The sequence below is a fragment of the Pelobates fuscus genome, chromosome 3, assembly GCF_036172605.1.
Source record: "Pelobates fuscus isolate aPelFus1 chromosome 3, aPelFus1.pri, whole genome shotgun sequence".
In the NCBI taxonomy this organism is placed as follows: domain Eukaryota; kingdom Metazoa; phylum Chordata; class Amphibia; order Anura; family Pelobatidae; genus Pelobates; species Pelobates fuscus.
Genome location: NC_086319.1, coordinates 212,826,118 through 212,849,678, shown reverse-complemented (window position 1 = coordinate 212,849,678; position 23,561 = coordinate 212,826,118). Strand labels below are relative to the sequence as shown.

At 35.5% G+C, this 23,561-nt stretch overlaps 1 protein-coding gene across 1 annotated transcript in view; it reads left to right on the top strand.

The window, feature by feature from the left end:
- The first annotated feature begins 8,927 nt into the window (after positions 1-8,927).
- Positions 8,928-23,561, top strand: part of LOC134602746 (protocadherin gamma-A4-like) — a 347,761-nt gene continuing 333,127 nt past the window's right edge. Inside the window, exon 1 of the mRNA XM_063448023.1 lies at positions 8,928-11,343. Coding sequence (XP_063304093.1) covers positions 9,043-11,343 — 2,301 coding nt within the window. The 5' untranslated portion in view covers positions 8,928-9,042. The remainder of the gene's footprint in view (positions 11,344-23,561) is intronic.

Sequence of the window (23,561 nt, the reverse complement as noted above, 5' to 3'; positions counted from 1 at the left end):
ATGTTAACTAGATAACAAGGACTGTTTATTTGATAACTTTACGACTAAAGGCAATATAATACGATTGAAAATATTTCCTGATGGGGCCGGTTCAGCATCAAAATAGTGATCCCGAATAGGATCTATTTGGAGGTTCTGTGAAAGAGGGTTTATTACAGGACCATCCATACTTCCTTAAGGGATGTTTATTTTATATTTAGTGTTTTTTGTAAATGTTTTATGTTGTTTGGTATGTCACAAGTCGACTCAGTCTGCTATGAAACATGTAACTCAATTAAACAAGCTAGAAGTAAAGAGAGAAAGAGATACCCACTCTGCGGAGACCTTAGGCTTAAAAGGACAGTATAAAATAAATAAAGATAATAGAATATGGAAAGAGAAGGAAAAAGTAGGATGAGAAATATATGATTAGCGTTGTTTCGATTAACGCGCAGGGCCTGAATTCTCCACAAAAAAGGAGACTATTATTTGAATGCGTAAAAAGAGAAAATGCACAAGTTGTCGGAGTACAAGAGACTCACTGGCGGGAAGACGATAAGACAAAATTTTGTTGCAAAGACTTTCCTATCTCAGCCTGCTCCTCGTTAAAAGATAAAAAAAAGAGGGGAGTAGCCATTTTTTTTTTCTTCAGTATTAAATCTCTCTATAAAGCACGTGAAAACTGATAAGACAGGTAGATGGATTATTCTTATATGTACAATAGAAGATCAATTATATACAATTGCAAATATGTATGCTCCAAATACTTCTCCGATTCAGTTTTTGCATAAATTCTTTGCACAATTAGACAAAATTAAGCAAGGACGCACTATAGTTATGGGTGATTTTAATTTGGTTATTGACCCTAATTTAGACAGAAGCTCTGAAAAGATTAAAAATCCTTTGAGGAATGCTATTAATTTGGCGGAAAAAATTTCGTAATATAATCCAAAATGAAGCGATCTATGATTGCTGGAGGATTTTTCATCCTTCATAGAAAGATTTTACGTGTTTTAGTAATATTTGGAGATCGTAGCTTATTAGAACATGTGCAATCTACAAATATAATTACGGTCACTTGGTCCGATCATAATCTGGTTAAAATACAATTAAAGAACAATATTATAAAGCAAAGACCGGATTGGAAACTAAATAATAAGCTATTAATCTCTAAAATGAATAGGGAACAGATTGCCAAGGCGATAGACATGCATTGGATGGATAATGACAATGATGAAGTGTCTGCTGATATAAAATGGTGCGCTTTTAAAAGCGTTATCAGGGGTCATCTAATTAGCCTAGAAGCCAAAGATAAGAAAAACAGACAGGAATCCTTGTCCAGTCCATATATTGAATTGAGTGAATGTTATAAAAAAAAACACCGCTACTCCTGTAAGAACAATGTTGAATCAAATTAGGATTATAGAAAATAAAATTAATGAAATCTTGATATCTAGAATAAACAGAAACCTACAGATTATGAAGATGAACTATTACTATAGGGGGAATAAGGTGGATAAGATCCTTACCAATAAAGTTAAAAATCAACAAAAAAATAAATTAATCACAAAAATAAAACAGGGCAATTAAACCATACTAGAACCTAAGAAAATAGGAGCAGTATTTAGAGATTATTATTACAATCTATATAATTTATCGGTGACATCATCCCAAGAGGATATAAACAACTATTTCTTGAACATCCATATCCCTAGATTAAATGAGTCACAATTAGACCAACTAAATGCAGAGATATCACTACAAGAAGTTACGGACTCTATTGATACCATGAAAAAAAATAAAGCGCCGGGTCCAGACGGGTTCACAGATTCTTTTTTTTAAATATAAAAGGCTAGACTGGCCCAGGGACTGGTAGAATGCTATAATTTAGCGATTAATACTGGCAAATTACCTAAGGAAATGTTGGTAGCTAATATTACTCCTATCCTAAAAAACAATAAAAATCCAGAAGAAATAACTAACTATCGTCCAATTGCCTTATTAAATAATGATTACAAAATTTATGCCGCAATCATTGCTAAAAGAATTAAGAATATAATTTCCTTCCTGATTGCAGACGATCAGGTTGGTTTTATACCGGGTAGGGTGTCCTCCAATCACACTAGGAGGATACTAAATATATTTACTAAGATCCATGAGAATAAAAGCCCTTTCTTAACGATGGCTTTAGATGGAGAAAAGTCATTCGATAGGGTTGGCTGGGATTTTATGCAATCAACTCTAAAAGCTTTTGGATTTTCAGGCCAGATTCTCTCGGCAATAATGGCCTGTTACTCTTCACCTTCCAGTAGGATAGTAGGAGGGGGGATAAAGTCAGAATGGTTTATGGTATCAAATGGTACCCGTCAAGGATGCCCTCTCTCACCACTATTGTACATCTTAAGTGCTGAACCCCTAGCATATGAAATACGTACAAATACGGATATAACAGGGTTTAAAAAGAGAGATAAGGACTTTAAGATAAGCCAATATGCCGATGATACTTTTTTAACCCTTACCAACCCAACCAAGTCAGTTCCAGCTGTAATGCAAGTAATTGAAAGATACAGTCACTTGTCAAATTATAAACTTAATGTTCAAAAAACAATGGTATTACCCTTTTATATGGATGAAAAAGATTTGCAACATTTAAAAGAATATTTTGCTTTTAAATGGGAAAAAAAGGGATTTGTATATCTTGGAATTAATATAGTAAAAGATCCAGAGAATACAATGAAGGCTAATGTAATTCCTTTGATCAGAGAATGTACTCACTCTATGAAACAATGGAATGCTTTCCAGTTATCATGGTGGGGAAGGGTTAATTTTATTAGGGCATATGTTTTCCCTAAGTTTGTTTACTTATTGAGGATGATTCCCTTACAGATTCATCCCCAGCAACTCAGACTTGTGAATAATATTTTTAGGGACTACGTATGGTCTGACAGGAAACCCAGAATAGGCCAGGATCTCTTGTATTTGAAGTACAAAGATATATGACGGATAATTTGATAACTAGACCCCTCTTAAAGTTTTGGTCCCACCTTGAAAATCAATTAGATCTGAAAAATAAAGTTTTACCCGCGCTGACGATTAAAAATTTAGAAATATGGATGGAAAATATGGATACGTCCGAATGGACTAGATGTGGCGTTAAAAAAATAGCTGATTTATTAGTAGATGGGAAGATTATTCCTTTGCTGAGATGCGAAGTGCCTATGGTATCTCATACTCACAAGCGTTTAATTATATTAGGATTAAGAGCTTTTTGCAAAGTTCCCTCGTTAGTAATATGAGTTCTTTATCATTATCCAAATTAAATGCTCTGATAAGATCGGAGAAAAATACTAAGATACTAACTAGATCTGTCGAGGTTATGAAAAGCATAAAAGGACCGGTGTATCCTATAGCTAAAAGCAAATGGGAAAGAGATCTATTAATACAATTTGACATAAAAGATTGGTACAAGGCTCTACAATCAGTTTATTCTACGATACACTGTTTAAATATTAGGGAAGCACATTTTAAAATACTCAATAGATGGTACATGACCCCCAACAAGATCCAGAAATTTTCAAAGACAGAGACATCTAGATGTTGGAGGTGTGGAAAGGAGGGAGCAAATGAATTACATATATGGTGGGAGTGCCCACCAATCAAGAAAGCATGGGTTCAATTTCTGGGCCATATAAACAAATTGCTGGATACTACTTGTATCTGGACCCCAGACAACCTGCTTCTACATTTAAACTTTCCGCAATTAACTAAAGACAAGAAAGATCTGTTGATTCAGGCTTTGATGGCCTTTAAGATGTCTATTGCAAAGAACTGGAAGAAGACAACAATTGACTCATGGCCGCAAATTAAGGCTTCTATTATTATGCAGTGTAAAAGGGAAATGGATAAAGGTTCTTGAGAATTAAATAGTGGAAAGCGATATTGTGCAATAATTTGAAATCTCCGGAGAAGTGGGAACTTAATCTAATTTTATGTATTTTGAGTGCAGAGTTGAAAGAGTCAATGAGTCAACTATGTGATGTTATATGTTTGTCAGTCTATATGTATTTGTTTATCTATTGTATTTATTTTGTATTGTATATACTCTGTATATACTCTGTATGTATTGTACGCTATAAGAGAAAATAATAATAAATAAATTATAAAAAAAAAACGTACAATTTCCTAAGCAGATAACCCGCGTAGTATATTCAGCGTGGGTGGTATAACCCCCAGCTGGGAGTCTTGGTGAGATCCTTACCGGAGAAGAAAAGCAGGATGCCAGGGAACAAAATAAATAAAAACCAAAAAAAGGCGTATGAAGGCGGGGCCGGGCCGCCAAGCCGAGCGGTCGCAACTCACGCCGGCTCCGGCAGAGTAAAATCCTAAAACAGCATGGAACACATAAAATACCCATGATACCTGCCGAAAACAGTAACCAGAGGGGAGATCAGGTGGAGAGGAACCGGGGAGTGCAAAGATCGAGCACATATTGAACCCTCGGCGCACGCAGCGACCCCTGAGGCCTGAACCACGCTACATGAGCGGAACCCACGGCACGCAAGTAAGGCGCGGGGGATCTGGCCCGGCCCCGCTTCCCCCCCCACCCGGTCGGGGGGGTGATCCCGGCCCAAAAGTTGGAACTTCAGAGGCTGGAGGAGGAGGCACACCCGGTACGCGACGCTCCGATACACGGAGCTAAAAAGGCAGATGGATACACAGTACCCACATAGCGCCATGAGGCGACCCACACACACGCAACTGAAACCCGCGCTGGGATACCTGGACCCCCGGGGTGGTGGAATTCACGACTGGACTCCCCTGGGCAGCGGACGGGTCAATGAAGAGCCAGCCCTGAACCCCGGATTTGGTGGTGGTCCGGGAGACAACAGCCCCCAACTCTGTGAGCCCGGTGAGGCAGTGAAGCGTGGGCCCGCCGGCGGACCGGTGGCCGGAGGGCACGTGCCGGCAACATGTAAGTGGCTGGAGGAGGGTGAGGCAAGACGGGGCTGGAGCCCCAGGAAGGCCCTGCTGAAGCTGGGGAGGTGCTAGAGGCGAGTACCCAGCGGGCTATGAGGTGGGGAGACTGCCGAACAACCCCAGTCTCCGATTGCCCACAGCGGGGTGGAGCCCCCTAAAGACACAGAAACCTGCCTAGGGGGGGAAAGGGAGAGGACTGTCATACCCGGGGGAACCGGAGAGACTCAGAGGGGTACAACGGACCCACCAAGTGCAGCATCATTTAGAGGTAGCCATGGGAAGGTCACACCAGAGGGAAGTCCGAAGAAAAGCCGCGAAGAAGGCTACCAATTCCACATCAGACGGCTTCATTACGCCGTGCGCCATTACGCCCCCTCCAGCGAAGTGACTTAAATGTTAAAATTTCTACCTTAATAAACCCTTTTTGGTTATAAATATGTAAGGCAGATTGATGAGCATTAGACCAGACAGCAAAGGCTTAACGCTATGTTTTTTATTCATTACCGAATGCTTTACCAGCTGAAATAGTGCAGGGTAGCACAGATCAATAGGCATCTGTCCTAGCAGCAAAGACAAGGTGCTATGTTATTAGCTGATACCAAAAGCTTTACATGTTTTAATAATGCCTGCTTAACTGCCTAATTACTGCACTGTATGAGATGGTGCCTAAGCAATCACACGACTCGACTAACACAAGGTACCTGCACAAAACAACTAGCATAAAGCACCTCCACAAACCAGCCAACTCAAAGCAACCACAAGGACTGGCTAACTCGTAACACCTGCATAAACCAGCAAACACAAGGTAACTATCCAAACAGCTAACACAAAGCGATTGCACAACCAGCTAACGCAAAGCACTTACACAAACCAACTGACACAAAACACTTATACAACCCAACAAACTCAATGCAACTACACAGAACAACTGCACATACCGACTAACACAAAGCAACCGCATAAACCAGCCAACACAAGATAAATACACAAACATAATCTCGAACCACGCCAGATAGCATAAACACAAAGACAAGACACTAACATAGCAAGAGTCACAAAACGCACATGACTGAATATGAATCTACTTGCTGTAAATCCAATGACTCAATTAATATGCCTCTGCGTAGGCAACTGCTCGCGTACCCACACATATATTGCTAATTACGCCTCTGCGCAGGCACTTCCATGCTTGAATACAAATAAGTTTGCATTGAGATTTATGGTGTACAACCAATAAACACACTTAAAACAAAGCAAAGTGTTTGAAGCCATTTACAAAGATGTACTCTCTGAAGAAACATTTGAGTGTTTTTTAAATACAGAACAAAAAGACATGAGCCTGGTTTGAAGGAACAGAGAAGCCCTTTGGCTGATCAAAAAGGATTGTATGGTTCATTGACAAACCTGATACTTGTCTCATTAAAATAAAAATACCCTCGATAGGAGGCAAGCCACATAAGGCCCAGGAATGGGCGTGAGTTATAACTTCTGATTCGTATTGTTCAAAAGGTTTATTGTTTTCTCACGAACTGTAACTTAGTTGGCTTCTGCATAAGCCCAACAGTTAATGTATACTTGCTTTGCCGTTTAAGTACAAATAAAGAATTAAAAAAATAGCCAATAGACCTTTATTAATACAAGTTAAAACAATCCACAGTGTGTTTTTCCTAAGTAGGGCTTTATCAAGTGGTTATCAGTGTTTGTTAAACTGTAACCACTGCAGATCCAATGCATTCTCTGCTTTACTTTTTCATGAGAAGATATAGTAGCGCAGTAAGTACAGAATCCCTAAAAGTTCATTTCAGTAAAATAAACAAACAAATAAATGAAATTTAGTAACTTCAATGAGTATCAAATATTTTTACATCTTTGCAAAAATTGAAGTACAGTGACAAAAATTGAGTGAATGTTGTTACATTATTAGGAAATACAATAAATAAAGTATGGTGAAACTAATTAATACAGGCTATAGCCTATACGTTTGGGGGGTTACTTTTGATTCCTGTTTCTGCCCTATTAGGGTTGTGAGAATTTTGGTAAACTATTATTGTTTATTACTTATGCTTAGTGCCTGTTTTTGTATCACTTTATATATTATTGTTACTTTGTGCTTGAACCTAGTATTGGTTTATTAAACTAGGTTGATTTTTATCTGTGATTTCTGGTGTGCATTCTCTTTCTTGTTACGACATTATTAGAAAATAACATTAAAAAGAGCACTATAGGGTCAGGAACACAAACATGTACTCCTGACCCTATAGTCTTCAAACCACAATTTAGCCCCCAGATCTCCCCTTGCCTCCCTAAATACAGTAAAATCTTACTTGTATTCAATTCTGCAGCTCCTGGCTCTTCCCCTGTCTGCCTCTGACCTGCCCCTGTCTGCTGACATCATCAGAAGTGGTGTTCTGAGGCAATCACAGTGCTTCCCCATAGGATTGGCTGAGACTTTCAAGGAGGCAGATCGGGGCAGAGCCAGCAAAAGTCAAACACAGCCCTGGCCAATCAGCATCTCCTCATAGAGGTGCATTGAATCAATGCATCTCTATGAGGATAGTTCAGTGCCTGCATGCAGAGGATGGAGACACTAAATGGCAGTGCTGCTTACTCTGCAGCACAGACCAAGGAAGTACCTCTAGCAGCCATTTGAGGAGTGGCCAATTGAGTTATCACTAGGCTGTAATGTAAACACTGCATTTTCTCTGAAAAGACAGTGTTTACAGCAAAAAGCCTGAAGGGAATGGTTCTACTCACCAGAACAAATGCAATAAGCTGTAGTTGTTGTCTCTTTAACAAAAATAATAAACAGTAACAATGATATAAGATGCATTTATTAAAATGGGTAAAAAAATATCATTAGTAAAATTGTGCAATAAGCATGTTCGTACAAAATAATATTTACTTCATGTAGAATTTCAAATAATTACATTGTATTATATGGTGTGTGCTGTATGCACTGGTAAACATTATTATGCTGGGTGATGTTCCTTTTTATTTCTAAGGCAACTTTTTATGTTCTCCTAAATTAGATATATTTAGAATTGTAACACATGGCTAAAAAGACAATAAAATAGTTGTGGACCTTCAAGGGTGTCATAATCAGATGAATCTCCTATTTTTATTTTCTTATTTTATTTACAAAAATATGTACACAACAATATAAAACAATAATAGTTGGAATGAATATAGCAATGTTTGTTTTTTTCATAATGTACTGTATAATTATCAGTTACCGAGATTTCCTTGTCATATTATGAAATATAATGTGTCTCTAGAAATGTGATACACATTGAAATACTAATTCAAGTTGCTAAATTAGTAGGTTTTTACTGCTATAGTTTTGTGAAGGATATAGTTTCTCATTGGCTGGTTGTTTTTTTCAAAATATATTATTACACCATTTATATTTTTTTACTTGTTTTTTCAGCTATAAAAATTGGAATGCACATTGAAAGCAGTTTCTCAGATAAATGTTAACTTTTTTTCTTAGTTTTCTATGACACACATCCCAATATTTTGTCAAGTGAATAACCATGTTAACACTCAAACCAAATGCCATAGTGGTATTACACATATTCTGCTTAAGGGCAATTTACATAAATATATTTTCTATATTTGTTCAAGAGTTTTCTACTTAGAATTTTTTTACAGAAAGCAGAAATGTTGATTCTGGAACTATTTTACCAATCATGCAGTTCCACATTTACACCTCTGAGCGCCGCTGTTTAACCAATAAGGAAAGGAATATAGAATTTAAGAGATCAACTGATACACCAAACAATAGCAGACATACTGCAGACCTGCAAAGATAAATGCAGCCATTTGAGGATTCTTTAACATACAGAACATAGCTTGAGGATTAATTCCCTTAGAAGAAGAGGATACAATACTAGGAATTACCGGATTAAAAACAAAATAATTAAGAAGAAACTGATTTTGATATTTCAATCACTAAGGATGACTCAGATGAAAACCCAGGATTCACAGAAACACAAAGGAATCAGATGGCAAGTAATATGTTCCTTCTCAATTTTTTGGCTTTGTCATTTAGTCACAGGTCAGCTTCATTATTCCATTGCTGAAGAAATGAGAAAAGATTCTGTTGTAGCAAATATTGCAAAAGATCTTGGGTTAGACATTGAGCAGCTCATATTCAGAAGATTCCACATTGTTTCACATAATTCAGACTCTTATTTCTTTGTAAATTTGGAAGATGGAAATATATATATCAAAAATAGGATAGACAGAGAGTCTCTGTGTGCAAGAGCAGCTACCTGCTTTCTAAGTATAGATGCAGTGGTTGAAAACCCTTTAAATGTATTTAAGGTTAAGATAGAAATTCAGGATATAAATGATAACCCACCAAGCTTTTTTCAAAAGACAATCAAATTAGAAATTATAGAATCTACTTTACCAGGAGCAAGATTTGTTTTACAAAATGCAGAAGATCCAGATATTGGTATTAATTCTTTACAATCATACAAGCTCAGTGATAATCATCATTTTACACTGAGTGAAAAGACCAGCACTGATGGCAGTAAATTTCCAGAACTTGTTCTAGAGAAACCATTAGATCGAGAAACCCAAAATACCCATGAAGTAATTTTAACAGCAGTTGATGGAGGAAATCCTATTAGATCAGGTATGACCTTAATAAAGATAATTATCACTGATGTCAATGATAACACTCCAATATTCAAACAAGAAGTATATAAAGTAAGTTTATATGAAACTACTCCAATTAATTCATCTGTACTCTTTGTAAGTGCAAGTGATGAAGATGAAGGATCACATGCACAAATCACATATTCTTTTAGTACTTCGGGAAATATACTTGACATGTTTAATATTGATCCTGAAAATGGAGAAATAAAAACTAAGACAAATTTGGATTTTGAGAAGACACAACATTATGAAATGTCTATACAGGCCCAAGATGGAGGTGGATTTGTTTCCCACTGTAAGGTATTAGTAGAAATAATAGATGAAAATGACAATGCACCACTGATATTAATTAGATCATCATCTAGTCCTGTTCCTGAGGACACCACACCTGGCACTGTGATAGCATTGATTGAGGTTCATGATAAAGATTTTGGAAGAAATGGAGAAGTTGACTGTCAAATTATGGAGACAGTTCCTTTAGAGTTGGTATTATCCTCTAGTCGCTATTATAGAATTATTACCAATAATTTCCTTGACAGAGAAAAACTGTCATATTATAACATCACGATTTTAGCTACAGACAGGGGATACCCTCAACTTTCTAGTACTGCAACCATTAGATTGGATATTTTGGATATTAATGATAATCCACCATTATTTCAGAAGCCTATTTACTTTGCATATGTTCTAGAGAACAATTTACCAGGAGCCTCAATATATAGCATACATGCATCAGATCTTGATACTGGAGACAATGCTAAAGTTATTTATTCAATATCAAGCATTAAAACAGAAGATTCACCAGTGTCCTCTTATTTTTCTATTAATGTAGAAACTGGAATTTTCTATGCTCAAAGATCATTTGATTATGAGCAGCACAAGGAGTTTGTAGTTCATGTAACTGCAAATGATAGTGGATCTCCTTCTTTAAGTAGTAATGCAACAATAATTCTCCATATAATGGATCAGAATGATAACGCTCCAAAGATTTTATACCCTTCCCCAGAAAGTGGTGGTTCACCGTCCTTTGAGATTGTTTCTTTCACCACTGAAGAAGGTTCCTTAATAACTAAGGTGGTGGCAGTTGATGTTGACTCTGGACATAATGCTTGGCTATCTTATCACTTACTACAAACATCAGAACTTTTTTACTTTAGCATCAATCAACATACAGGCGAAATAAGGACAACACGTCCCTTCCAACTGAAGGATTTGTTAAACCACAAGTTAGTGGTTTTAGTAAAGGACAATGGAGTCCCCACTTTGTCAGCTACAGCTACTTTAAGCCTTGTTGTTGGAGATAACTTTCAACAGTTACTTCCCAAACTTAACTATCAAATTCCAGTTGATAATGTGTCATCCAACTTACAAATGTATTTAGTAATTGCACTTGGCCTTATTTCCATGTTTTTTATTTTAACTGTGATACTGGTTCTTATATCAAAGTGCAAAGAAGCAAAATCATCAACATCCTTTGGATCTTTTAGTACAAATCTGTATTCTCAAGTGGATCCCAGAATACTTTCTCAATTTAATGATGGGACTTTATCTTTGCCATACACATACAATGTGTGTGTGGCTTTGGATTCCACTGAAAATAACTGTACTTTCAGGAAACCACATCACAATGTCCCTATAGACAATCTTATAGATTCTGATGTTTTAGCACCTGGAAATGAAAACTTAAAAGAATCTATGATGCCAACCAGTGACACTGTTCCGGTAAGTCATAAAATCTCTAAAATCTGATCATATTTTCCACATTTATGTTGGTCTACAAATGTGTAAAAATATGTAAAATTATGTGTAATAATGTGTAAAATAGGAATAAGAAATGTGAGAAATGTATTTTACCTTGTTTTTAAAGTACAATTATTTATTAAGAAAATGTTCTCAACTCAGAGATGTTCTTTGTCTTAAAATATGTGCTTGATTATTTGATCTGCTAAAGAGCTCAAACTAATTTTAATAGACTATCAATCTAAAATTCAATGAGAAATTCTAAATATGTAAAATCACTTGCATTGGTCTATTCAGATCTTAATCTCAAGTGCAATTTTTCCATTAGGTACAATATTTATTGCTTGTATATTAGACTTGTTTTGTATAATCCAGACAATCAGTGCCTCTTGTGAAATGGTGAAATGGTAGGTATGATATTACATTTACTTTGGGATACTAAGTTAAAAATTATATTCCTTTTTAATATGCTTCCACTGATTAATCATTCATTCATACTACTCTGTTTATTTAATAATACATGAGAATATATTACTTTATTTCTTTGTTGAAATGCCTTAATACAGGAGAGTATATAGGGTGAAAATGAGTCTTATTTTCATCAAAACAACATTTCATCCATTTTCTTAGCATCTTTTAAAAAAACATCTTTATAACATTTAAGCAAAGACATTACAGTACACTATGGTACATTTAACCAATGGTATTTAATCATTAAAAAATAAAATTGAACAATATTATTTAACAATAATATTTAAACTAGTCTTAGAAAATAGCTCTATTATAGCTAGGTTAGATATGTAAGAATGTAAAGTATAGCCCACATGTCCTAAAAAAGACTACTACATTTTTATTTTTGATAATGAGTACATTTAGCAATTTGTGGTTATTTGTCTAGAGAGCATGAAACAGATGTGGAAGTATCATTTTAGAAAAACCTGCCTGTTAATGGGTTTTTCCCTCTAAATCTGCACATAAAGGGTAATTTGTAGTTCTTCTTGTGCTCTGACCAGGAGGAATACTATAGTTAGCTAGAGAAATATATATATCTTGTTGTCCCAATCTAACCATATTAGGTGCCATAGGATATAGTTAGGGGTCCTCTTTCTAACTATTACTTCATATATTTTTGAAGTAAAAAACACTTGTGCAATTTACAGACCTATATCTGTAAGTTATGTTTTAGACATAATTGAAAATTAATTTTTTTAACTAAATGTAGCCCTGACGAAACCTAGCGATATGCATACAATCATTATAGTTAAACTGAGGTCTGTTATTACATTTTTTTCTTATAACCTGTCATAGAAAAAATTCTCGTATTCAGTGAAATACATGTTCTGAAAACGTTTTAGTTTTGTTAGTTTGTAACTATAGAGAAAGAACATTTTGTTATGTTTGCAAAATTAATTTTCTGATGACATTGCCTATGAAACCCATTGAAATTTGTGATAGTGTGAGCACATGACATGGATGCATTATACTTAGTAACCTTTTTTCTATTACAGTCATAAGGTTGATATAGGACCAATCTTTTTTAAAAGTTAGGATTTTGATCTAGCTACTTTTAAGCCCTAATTTATTTTGTTTATAGTGGAAATAAAAGATAATATAGGGAATCAGCATTTGACAACAGAATCCATTACGCAGGCATTCCAAGCCAGCCAGGAACCAGAGCATTTGTACGTAAATATATCAGTTCAAATATAACAGAGAAAATACTGTCCGAATCATTGGAATCTTTGTACGTTCCTATTACCAGTCAAGAGCTTGAAAGGACACCTAAGTAATTTCCCCTAGGAAAGAGCCGAGGCCTAGATGGTCTTACGATTTTTTATTATAATTTGTTACAGCCCTATTAAGTACAATATTTTCTTAAGGCTTTTAATTCAATAGTTCCCGGGATAACATTACCTCCTCCAATGTTACAAACTTCAATTACACTTATTCTGAAACAAGGAAATTTCTCTTTGATGCGTGGGAGTTATATACCAATGTCCTTGATAAATATGGATTTAAAACTTTATGTGAAAATCCTGATGCTTTGTCTCAAACCCATTTTGCCTGGTCTGGTCCACCCTGAGGCTTTGTACCAGGAAGAGAAGCACGAGATAATTCCATGAACATAAGTCTGTGGCTCTTGGCGCAATAGATACAGAGAAAAACTTTGACAGGGTGGACTGGTACTATGTATTTTCTGTATTAGAGGAGAAGAGATTTAGGGAGAAATTTAGTTGGAATGGAACAAGGCAGGGGTGCCCGCTGTCCCCTCTCCTTTTTGTTTTAGCAATGGAACCTCTCTTATAGGCTATTAGGAAGAACTAATCGATAAAAATATATTTATTTCAAGGAAGAGGATTGAAGGTCTCTGTTTTTGCGGATGACATTCTGCTTTCATTAACAGATCCTATACAATCTGTTACACAAGAAAAAATGTAATTGGAAAAGTTTAGTTTAATATCTAATTTTAAGGTGAATACCACTAAATGCAAGATATTAAGAATTAGTATACCAAGAACTTTGAGTGCACATGAGTTTCACTGGGCGTCTGGACAGCTTAGATATTTGGGGGTCTATCTTACATCCTCGATTGCCGGTCTTTTAAAGGAAAATTATATGTTGCTCTTGACAGAAATTAAATAGGATTTGGGTGGATGGAACTTACCGCAATTTTCTATATTTGGTCATATTAATATAATGAAAATTATGGTACTCCCGAAGATATATAATATCTCTCGAAGATATATAGTAACGCTATAATCTGAAGGTCCGGGGCATCCCTGAGTCAGCTGCACTTGATGACCTACCCCACTACATCAGGTGCCTCCTCGGAGTCTTGCTACCACCTAAACAGGTGAAATACATGAGGCTGGATGGTATGTTCCGACTGTCAAAGCCAGCTAGGGCAACTTCCAGAGTTGGAAGCTGTGGACCTCATCCTTAGATTCCAAGCCCTATCAGATAAAGCTTTGCTTCTGGCTGCTCTGCGAGGGAAAACTCCCCTGCTCTTTGAGGGTTCCTCGCTAACAATATTCCCAGACCTTACCAAGAGAACCCTAACCTGGCGAAAGTCACTGCAGCCTCTCCTGCAACATCTCCGCACAAGAGCGATTCCCTACAGATGGGGGAGACCGAAAGCCATGTTGTTCACGCATAATGGGACATTATACAGATCACAGGGCTCTCAAGAGCTGGAGTCATATCTCAAGACTGCGGCCATACTGCAAACTTCACCATCATCTGGAACGGGACTGTCCCAGCAGAACCCGGCCATCATTCCGGAATTCACTCCAAGAGCACCTCAGTGAGTCTCGACTGCCAGACCACCCACCTGTGGAACCGGAGGCTGGTCTTCTAAAGGGGACTCTTACATGCACCATTGTTGATCACATTGCCTTGTTTTGCCATTTTATTTTTCCTTTCTCTTTCTCATACTTTCCTTTTAATGTTTATTAGTATGACATCTCATTTTTCACATTATCTAATATGCAACCAAAACTAGCATAGAGACGCACTACACGGAGACAGCCTTAACACTATGTGACACATACCCAAAGCATCTATATGCCGATCAGCTACTCTCAACTGATCTTTACTTACAACCCCCCCCCCCCAACTGGCCAATGGTTGAAGGTATTAACCAGCACACCTAGCTCTCTGGCATGGGGTATACCCCGCTGTGGTTATAACTCCCCCTGGCAATTGTCACACGTATGACATCCACACAGGGCGCACTGGTTGTTATACACTTCCCGCTCACTTAATGTAATTACACCACAAAATTCATACTGCATGTAATTTGCCTTACTGTTCAATTTATTGTTATTCTGTCAGGGACATATTATTGTACCTGGTTAATTTTGTCACTATATATTGAATATCACACATGCAGTGTGACAAAAATAAAGAATAAATTTTTAAAAAAAAAATTATATATATATATATATATATATATATAGCAACACTGTTCTTTGATAGAATGTACCATTTACTTCTCCCTTTACATGTTAAAATATGTGAAAATGTATTTATCTTGAATTGGTTAAATGATATCACATTACTTGCAACAGAAACCGCAGAACGTTATGAGATTCTATGTTATTATGCAATTAGTTGCTTTTTATAACGAATTACTTTCTTTTTAAAAGAAATGCACATACAGAGATAATCCTTAATAAAATTAAAAGTTAAATGCTATTCTTGGCACAATACCATGAAACAAAATATAAACAAAATATAACTATAATATATATATTATTAAATACTTTTTAAATAATTAAAAAGTGCATAAAAGGGGGCAGGGCATAACTAACTGATCTGTCAATGGTAAAGGGATGCTTTTCTAGAGAGCTCCTCATGTATCCATGATTAAATCTTGACAAAATGGTATCTTAGCCTTTACTCCAAGAAGCCACCTTCTCCAAATTGACAGATCAGTCTTTGGCAGCTGTCCAGCTGACATTCTTCATCACCATTTGTGTGGCCTAGCAGGCACTGTAGAAGGAAGCCCGGCAAAACTATCGACAGAGTCACGAAAGTGCCTCGTTAACCACCCTCTGGCTCATCGTGGGTGATCCCAGTCCCCCGATGAGCCTAGGGAGGCTCTCTGGCCTAGGGATGAATTGTAGTACCAATGTCCTTGGCTATCCTTTTATGGGTGCACCCAACATTGAGGATGCAACGTGTATCTGTAAACAGAGAGAGCTGTCCCCTATTCTACATCATCTGGATGCATTACTCCAAGCTGTCTGGCAGAAACTGAGCTACAATCAGATCATACCTGCTACGTGAGCTGACCAGATGCCTATGAGTCTGCCTTGCTGCATCCGGCATTGACCAGTAAATTTCCTTGCTGGAAAAGAGCACAAAATGCATCGAAGATACTCCTCGAGGCCAACATTAGAGCAGAGCACACTTGAGGCAAGATTTGGGTATATACAGTAGGATGGAGTGAGGGGAGGAAGCTGCCTGCCATTATGGGGTCTATTACCAGCACTTGATACTAGCCTTGATGATGCCCACACAGGGTATAGGCTGATCAGAGTGCTAAGCTTTGGGCTGCATCTCAACTAACAACTTGTCTGGCTTATTATAGTTTGCTCTTACTTTTTTCTATTACTGTTTTTTTGTTTGCCAGCAATCCAACCGAGGGGCAACTCCTTAATAAGTGAGGCTGGACACCAACTCTTGAATAATACTTAGCTTTCAATTAATTTCACACAAGTACCAGAGTTACCTTATTTAATAATCAGTGAGCATACGGGTGAAATCACCAGGAAGAAAGTGCTCTTTGTTAGTAATTTTAGTATTGCTACCATCTTATAAGAACCATCAACCATGAACACATTCAAACCATCAGCTTTTTTTAGGTCTCAAATCTCATATTGAACCCTGAATTATATCTAATTATAAAAATGTAACTTTACCTCTGTCATACTCTTACAACGTGTGTGTCATTTGACCCAAATCAAACGTAATTTACTTTCATTATAGCAAATCAAGATGCATTAAATGACAATCTTGTTGATGCAAAGAAGTCAGGAATTGGAAATGAACAAGTAAATCAAGTCTTGACAAACAGCAACCTTATCTGGGTGAAATAAATATTAAAAATAAAAGTTTAAATAACAATGGGTTGCAATGTGTGCATGAACAATTTTTAATGCCTTTAATAATTTTTTGGGATGCTGATTTCAGATCTGGCTTTAACAATTGATGTTTTATGTTATTGGTTATTTTGACTCCTATTAAGATTTTCCTATATCAACACCTCCAGAGACAACTATTTTTGTAGTTGGCAGCACCATTTACCAAGTGGAAGAAAACATGTTGTTTTCATTCAAACTTATAAAAAATCTTTGTAAATGCTCTGGAAAAAAATTGTTTTTGCATGAGGGCAAAAAAATAGTTTTTGCATGAATAAAATAGTTTTTGCGTGAGGGAAAAAATTCCCAAACTAAGTGATACCAAATTAAAAGATCTTTGTTAGCCCTTAGATCAGGCAGCTATTGCATAATTCTGTCTTCAATTAAAAACTAAAAATGAAGGTGTGTGCTGCATGGAAATCATTCACATATGTGACCCAGGGTTTTCTAGGGAATCAAATATAAGCTAATTTAACATTTTAATATATTGGATGCAGATTTTATTGAAATATCATTTTTTTGTACTCAAATCATTACTTCTTTCCTGAGAACTCGGGAGCTGTCAGTGATAAACAAAGGGAAATATCCCATCAGCATATCCAAAGCATGGTTGAGAGATGTCAAGGCAGATGAGACCCATCAATGAAGGGTGGATACTGCTAATTCTTTCAGAAGGAAAATACCTTGGCACATAAAATACAAAAATGAACCTCTAACTAGCAGAAAAGATCCTTACGCATTTTTTCTCATTTTGAATTTCAATATTATTTAATTTGTTACTTCATATTCAGTGGTCTATAACTCTGATGTTTCAACTTTTTTAAATTGTAATCTTGGCATTACTAGATTGCATTTGAATACAATTGTCTGTTTGTTTTCTAGTTTAAATATACAAAATTGCAATCTATATTCCTATTCCTAACTAATAAGGTGATTTGTACATTTAGTTTAAGCTATTGGGCTCTGGAAAATAAAATATAATTGTACATTTATGATAAAATAATTAATAAGAAAAATGTAAGCAATACTAGCAGATTTTGATTTTTTAGGCATTTTGCCTTTTTTATATTAGGATGAACTGTTCATAAAAAAGCCCCACATTTATACCTCTGAGTGCTGCTATTTGACAAAGAAGAATACAGAGATGAAGATACATTGATATTTCCATCTAACACATACTAACATACAAACACCACTGATATGCAGCGCTACAGAATTTGCTGGCACTATATAAATAATAAAATAATAATAATGTGCAAGAAGTAACAATTTTGTATTTTTTCACATGCAGAGCACATTGTATTTGGTGTACTTTTAGATTAAATGTATCCATACTATTAGAAATAGAATTATATCCTCATTTATACACTGAAACAAAAACATGTTTGAAAGAAAATTGCTATGGTAGAATTCAGAATTAATGGTAAAAGAATGGCTCAGGTGAAATCTCTGGGTTCACAGAAATACCAAGGATATCAAATTACAAGGCAAGTAAAATGTGCCTTCATATGTTCATGGTTTTGTCATTTCATTTGTATGCTGCTTCATTATTCTATTTCTGACAAAATTTAAAAAAAAAAAGAATCATTTAGCAAATATTGCAAAAGAATTTGGATCAGATATTAAGCAACTTTCAAGCAGGACATTTTGTATGGCTTTACATAATTCAGGAACACCTATTTTTCAGAAATGTATAAAATGGAGATTTATATATTTAAGACAGAAGACTTTGAATGATATATTAAGCATCTCACATTTAGAGAATGTTGTATTATATCTTCCAGATAAATAATTTTCTGTAAAACTGTACATTGGACATATCTATATTAAAGACAGAATTGAGAGAGGCACATGTATAATACAATACAATTGTAGTTACTGACAGAAAATCTCCGTCAATTTCCAGTAGGTTAGATTAGATGATAGATTTTGTATATCAGCTGTTAGTAAACTTGGAGATTTGTTTAGTTCTGCATTTGTCCAAATTTCGGCTAATCGGGTGATCATACAAATTCCCAAATGTTGTGATGAAATGTAGTCTAATCACAGGCCAAGTGAGACGTGACCAATTGAAAGGAAAACAGAGGCACAGTAAAACAATCTACATATATATATATTTATATACTTTATATATTTAATAAATATAGATTTTTTTTTACAGCTCCTCCTCTTATTCAATCTTTAGCCCCTAGAATGGTTTCCCAGTATGACAGTGGAGCTTCAACTCTACTTTGCACAATACAATGTTTATGTGTCTTTAAATACAAGAGAAAATCAACTGTATGTCACATTTCTCAATGCCAAAACAAAATTTGTATAGGATTACCAAAAAATGTTTTAGCAAAGGGAGCAATACCTACCATGAAGAAGGAATGGGTAGAGAAGACTGTTTCTGTCTGGAATAAAGATTCAACATATGGGAAAATACTTGTCAGCATTGAGTAGCGAGCAAGATTTTACCTTGAAAAATCACTTTTGAAGCAAGGAACGAAGAAGGGATAAACAAATGAACAAATTTAATGGGACTGGTCTAGAACCTAAGACAGGGAGCAGTAAATCTTCATTCCATTACTGAAATAGTAAACTAATAACAGTAGCAAAACCCAATATGTTAAAATTTATTTTTAAAATGTTATAGAAAGATGAAAGAACTAGACTAATGTCGTGTCAAATAATGGCAAACTAAATAGTAAGAAAGCAAATAATTTACTCATCTTTATTTAACTTAATAGCAAAATGAAAGTATATATAAAAGGCAAAAATTGAAAAAAAATGAAAATGAAAGACTTCTAAGTAGGGTATATGGAGAAGAAGAATTGAAATGTAAGATAACTGGAATATTCACATTGTATTGGGAGATATGTTAAAGTACTTAAGTGACTACAAATAATATTATCATTTTAAATTGTTATATGTCATGACAATAATTATTTTGTAAATACATTCAAATATAAATTAAATAAATAGGTAGTTACATATTAAGATTATGATTTTAAAAAATCCACTCATATATTTAATACTAGAATGAAGTCTTCTTGACTTTACAGTGAAGCTGGAGTAAAAATGTATAGTCAGATTTTCACTCTTTGTCCAAAAGGCATCTAACTATTCCTAGAAATGCATATTCTGCATAGCATCACCTGTTAATATTACATAGCCTGACTGCACTCTCTGCAAATAAGTTTATGGCATGACAAAGTTTCAGACATATTTCTGTACCATGTACTTGACCAGATCATCAGTTTCCCAGAGAGGCTCTTAAGCATACGGTACATATCAGTAATTTCCTCAGTACGGTATCATTGAGTTGGGTAATAATAACATATAATAATATAACAATAATAATAGTAACAGTCAGTGCTCTGAATGGATGCATGATTCCTGAGCTCCGACATACAGACCACATTAGAGCTTACTTTGACAACACTTAGTGACGCACTTCAACTTATAAAGCTAATACTTGATGCAGAAAACCATGGGGAATTACTCCCAAAAATCTTGTGGGTCTAGCAGGGTAAAATCCACTGATATTGGCCTGCTTCTCTCACAGCTGCTTAGGCCCAAGATGGTGGCCACGCTGCCGGCCACGCTGCCGGCCTCGCTGCCGGACTCATCTGCCTCATATAGTATTCTTACCTATACTCATGTGATCAGTTCTTGCCCCTACATCAAATGAAACCTCCATTAGCTACCAAAACAGACCTCAATACTTTGACGGCCGACTTTACACCTTCTTTGCATTTAAGATAGGATGCTTAGAGAAGAATTCAGCACGTTGTTCAGCCTTATTAAAGACACAGAAGAAGACATACAAGATTTGGGAAATCACACATTATATTCTATGCAGGAAACAGAATACTATATTGATGTTGAGATTTTTGTATTATTAGAAACACATTTGGCATTAATAAGCCAGTTTCTTTAAATATATAGTAAAACAAAATTACACTAACCACTGTCATTATTTTTTTATAGATATAATGTTTTATTGATAAAGCAGGTCATAGATATTAAATAATTTCTAAATACATTTTCTTGGTCATGCAATTCCACATTTATACCTCTGAGCGCCGCTGTTTGACCAATAAGGAGAAGAATACAGAGCTGGAGATCCACTGATATTTCCATCTGTAACACACACTGCAGATCTGCAAGAAGAAACACAGCCATTTTTTTTCTTCAGCAAACAAATGTGGTATATCATATGAAAAACTGTATTATCAATGCCTCTTCTATACTGGATTACAAATACTGAGCAACTACAAGGAAAACACTCTAGGAGAATCCAAACACTAGGAATGACTAAAATGAAATGCAAAGGAATCAGATGGCAAGTAATATTTTCTTTCTTATTTTCATGGCTTTGTCATTCAGTCTCTGGGCAGCTTAAATATTCAATTGCTGAAGAAATGAGAAAAGACTCTGTTATAGCTAATATTGCAAAAGATCTTGATTTAGATCTAAAGCAACTCGCTGTTAGAAGATTTCATATTGTTTCACGAATTTCAGATAAATATTTTTCTATAAATTTAGAAAATGGAAATTTATATGTTAAAGACAGGATAGATAGAGAGACACTGTGTGAGGCAGCAGAGCAATGTTTACTAACCTTTGATGCTGTGGTTGAAAATCCTTTAAATATTTTTAGAGTAAACATTGAGATTCAGGATATAAATGATAATGCTCCAATTTTTATTCATGACTCTATTGATTTGGAAATTATTGAATTGACTTCACCGGGAACAAGATTTGTTTTAGAAAATGCAGTAGATCCAGACATTGGTATTAATTCTGTTCACCAATATGTGCTTAATGATAATCAGCATTTTACACTGAGTGAAAAGACCAGCACTGATGGCAGCAAATTTCCAGAACTTTTTTTAGAAAAACCTTTAGATCGGGAGAAACAAAACATGTATGAATTAATTCTGACCGCACTTGATGGAGGCTATCCCATCAGATCAGGCACTGCTGTCATAAAGGTTATTGTTTCTGATGTCAATGATAACTTTCCTATATTTAGTCAAGAAGTCTATAAAGTGAGTATAAGTGAAAATACTCAAATTAGCTCTACCGTACTTCAAGTAAATGCAACTGATAATGATGAAGGTGTCAATGCACAGATAACATACTCATTAAGTAAAATGTCTGGAAAGGTGCTTCAAACAGATGTATTCATCATAAATTCAGTCAATGGAGAAATTAAAACAAATGCAAGACTGGATTTTGAGGTGTCTAGAAATCATGAAATGTCTATACAAGCAAAGGATGGTGGTGGGCTTGTTGCTCATTCTAAGGTATTGATTGAAATATTAGATGAAAATGACAACATTCCTGAGATATCTGTTACCTCCTTAACTAATCCTGTATCTGAGGATTCTCTGCCTGGCACAGTGATAGCACTTATCGAAGTTCATGATAAAGACTCTGGAGAAAATGGAGAAGTTGACTGTGAAATAATGGAAGAGGTACCTTTTAACCCCTTAAGGACACATGACATGTGGGACATGTCATTATTCCCTTTTATTCCAGAAGTTTGGTCCTTAAGGGGTTAAACTGTTGTTATCTTCAGACAATTTTTATAGAATTGTTACAACAAGCACACTGGACAGAGAAAAAGTATCCTGTTATAATATTACAATTTTAGCTTCTGATAAAGGATCTCCACTTCTTTCACAAAAGAAAATAATTACGTTGGATATATTAGATATTAATGACAATCCACCAGTATTTACAAAATCAAAATATCACGTGTATGTTCCAGAAAATAACTTACCAGGAGTTTCCATATACAAAGTACAGGCTTCTGATTTTGATAGTGGAGACAATGCTAAAATTATTTATTCAATATCCAGCACAAATACAGAAGAATTTCGAGTATCCTCTTATTTTTCAACTAATATTGAAACTGGGGTTCTCTATGCTCAGCGATCATTTGATTATGAGCAGCATAAAGAGTTTCAAATCCATATAACTTCTAAAGACAGTGGATTCCCATCTCTGAGTAGCAATGCAACATTATGTATTCATATAATTGACCAAAATGATAATGCACCAATAATTTTGTATCCATCAGCAGAAATTAGTAGTCAAGCTTTGTTTGAAATGGTCCCTTTGGTCTCTGAAGCAGGTTCTTTAATAAGCAAGGTGATTGCGGTGGATTCTGATTCTGGACATAATTCTTGGCTCTCTTATCATTTCATACAAGTAACAGAGCCGTCTCACTTCAGCATTAACCAACACACTGGAGAAATCAGGACATTACGTGTCTTTCAAGAGAAAGATTTGTTAAAGCACAAGGCAGTGGTTATGGTGAAGGATAACGGAATTCCTTCTCTGTCTGCAACAGTTACTTTAAGCTTCATTGTCACAGACAATTTACAGCAGATGCTTCCAAAACTCAATAATCAAGTCTACAATGATGAATCCAAATCTAATATGCAACTGTACCTAGTAATTGCACTGGTAATTATTTCCTTATTTTTTGTTGTGACTATTATGTTAGCATTTATATCAAAATGCAAAGAATTTAAATCTACCTCAGAGTTTGGAACG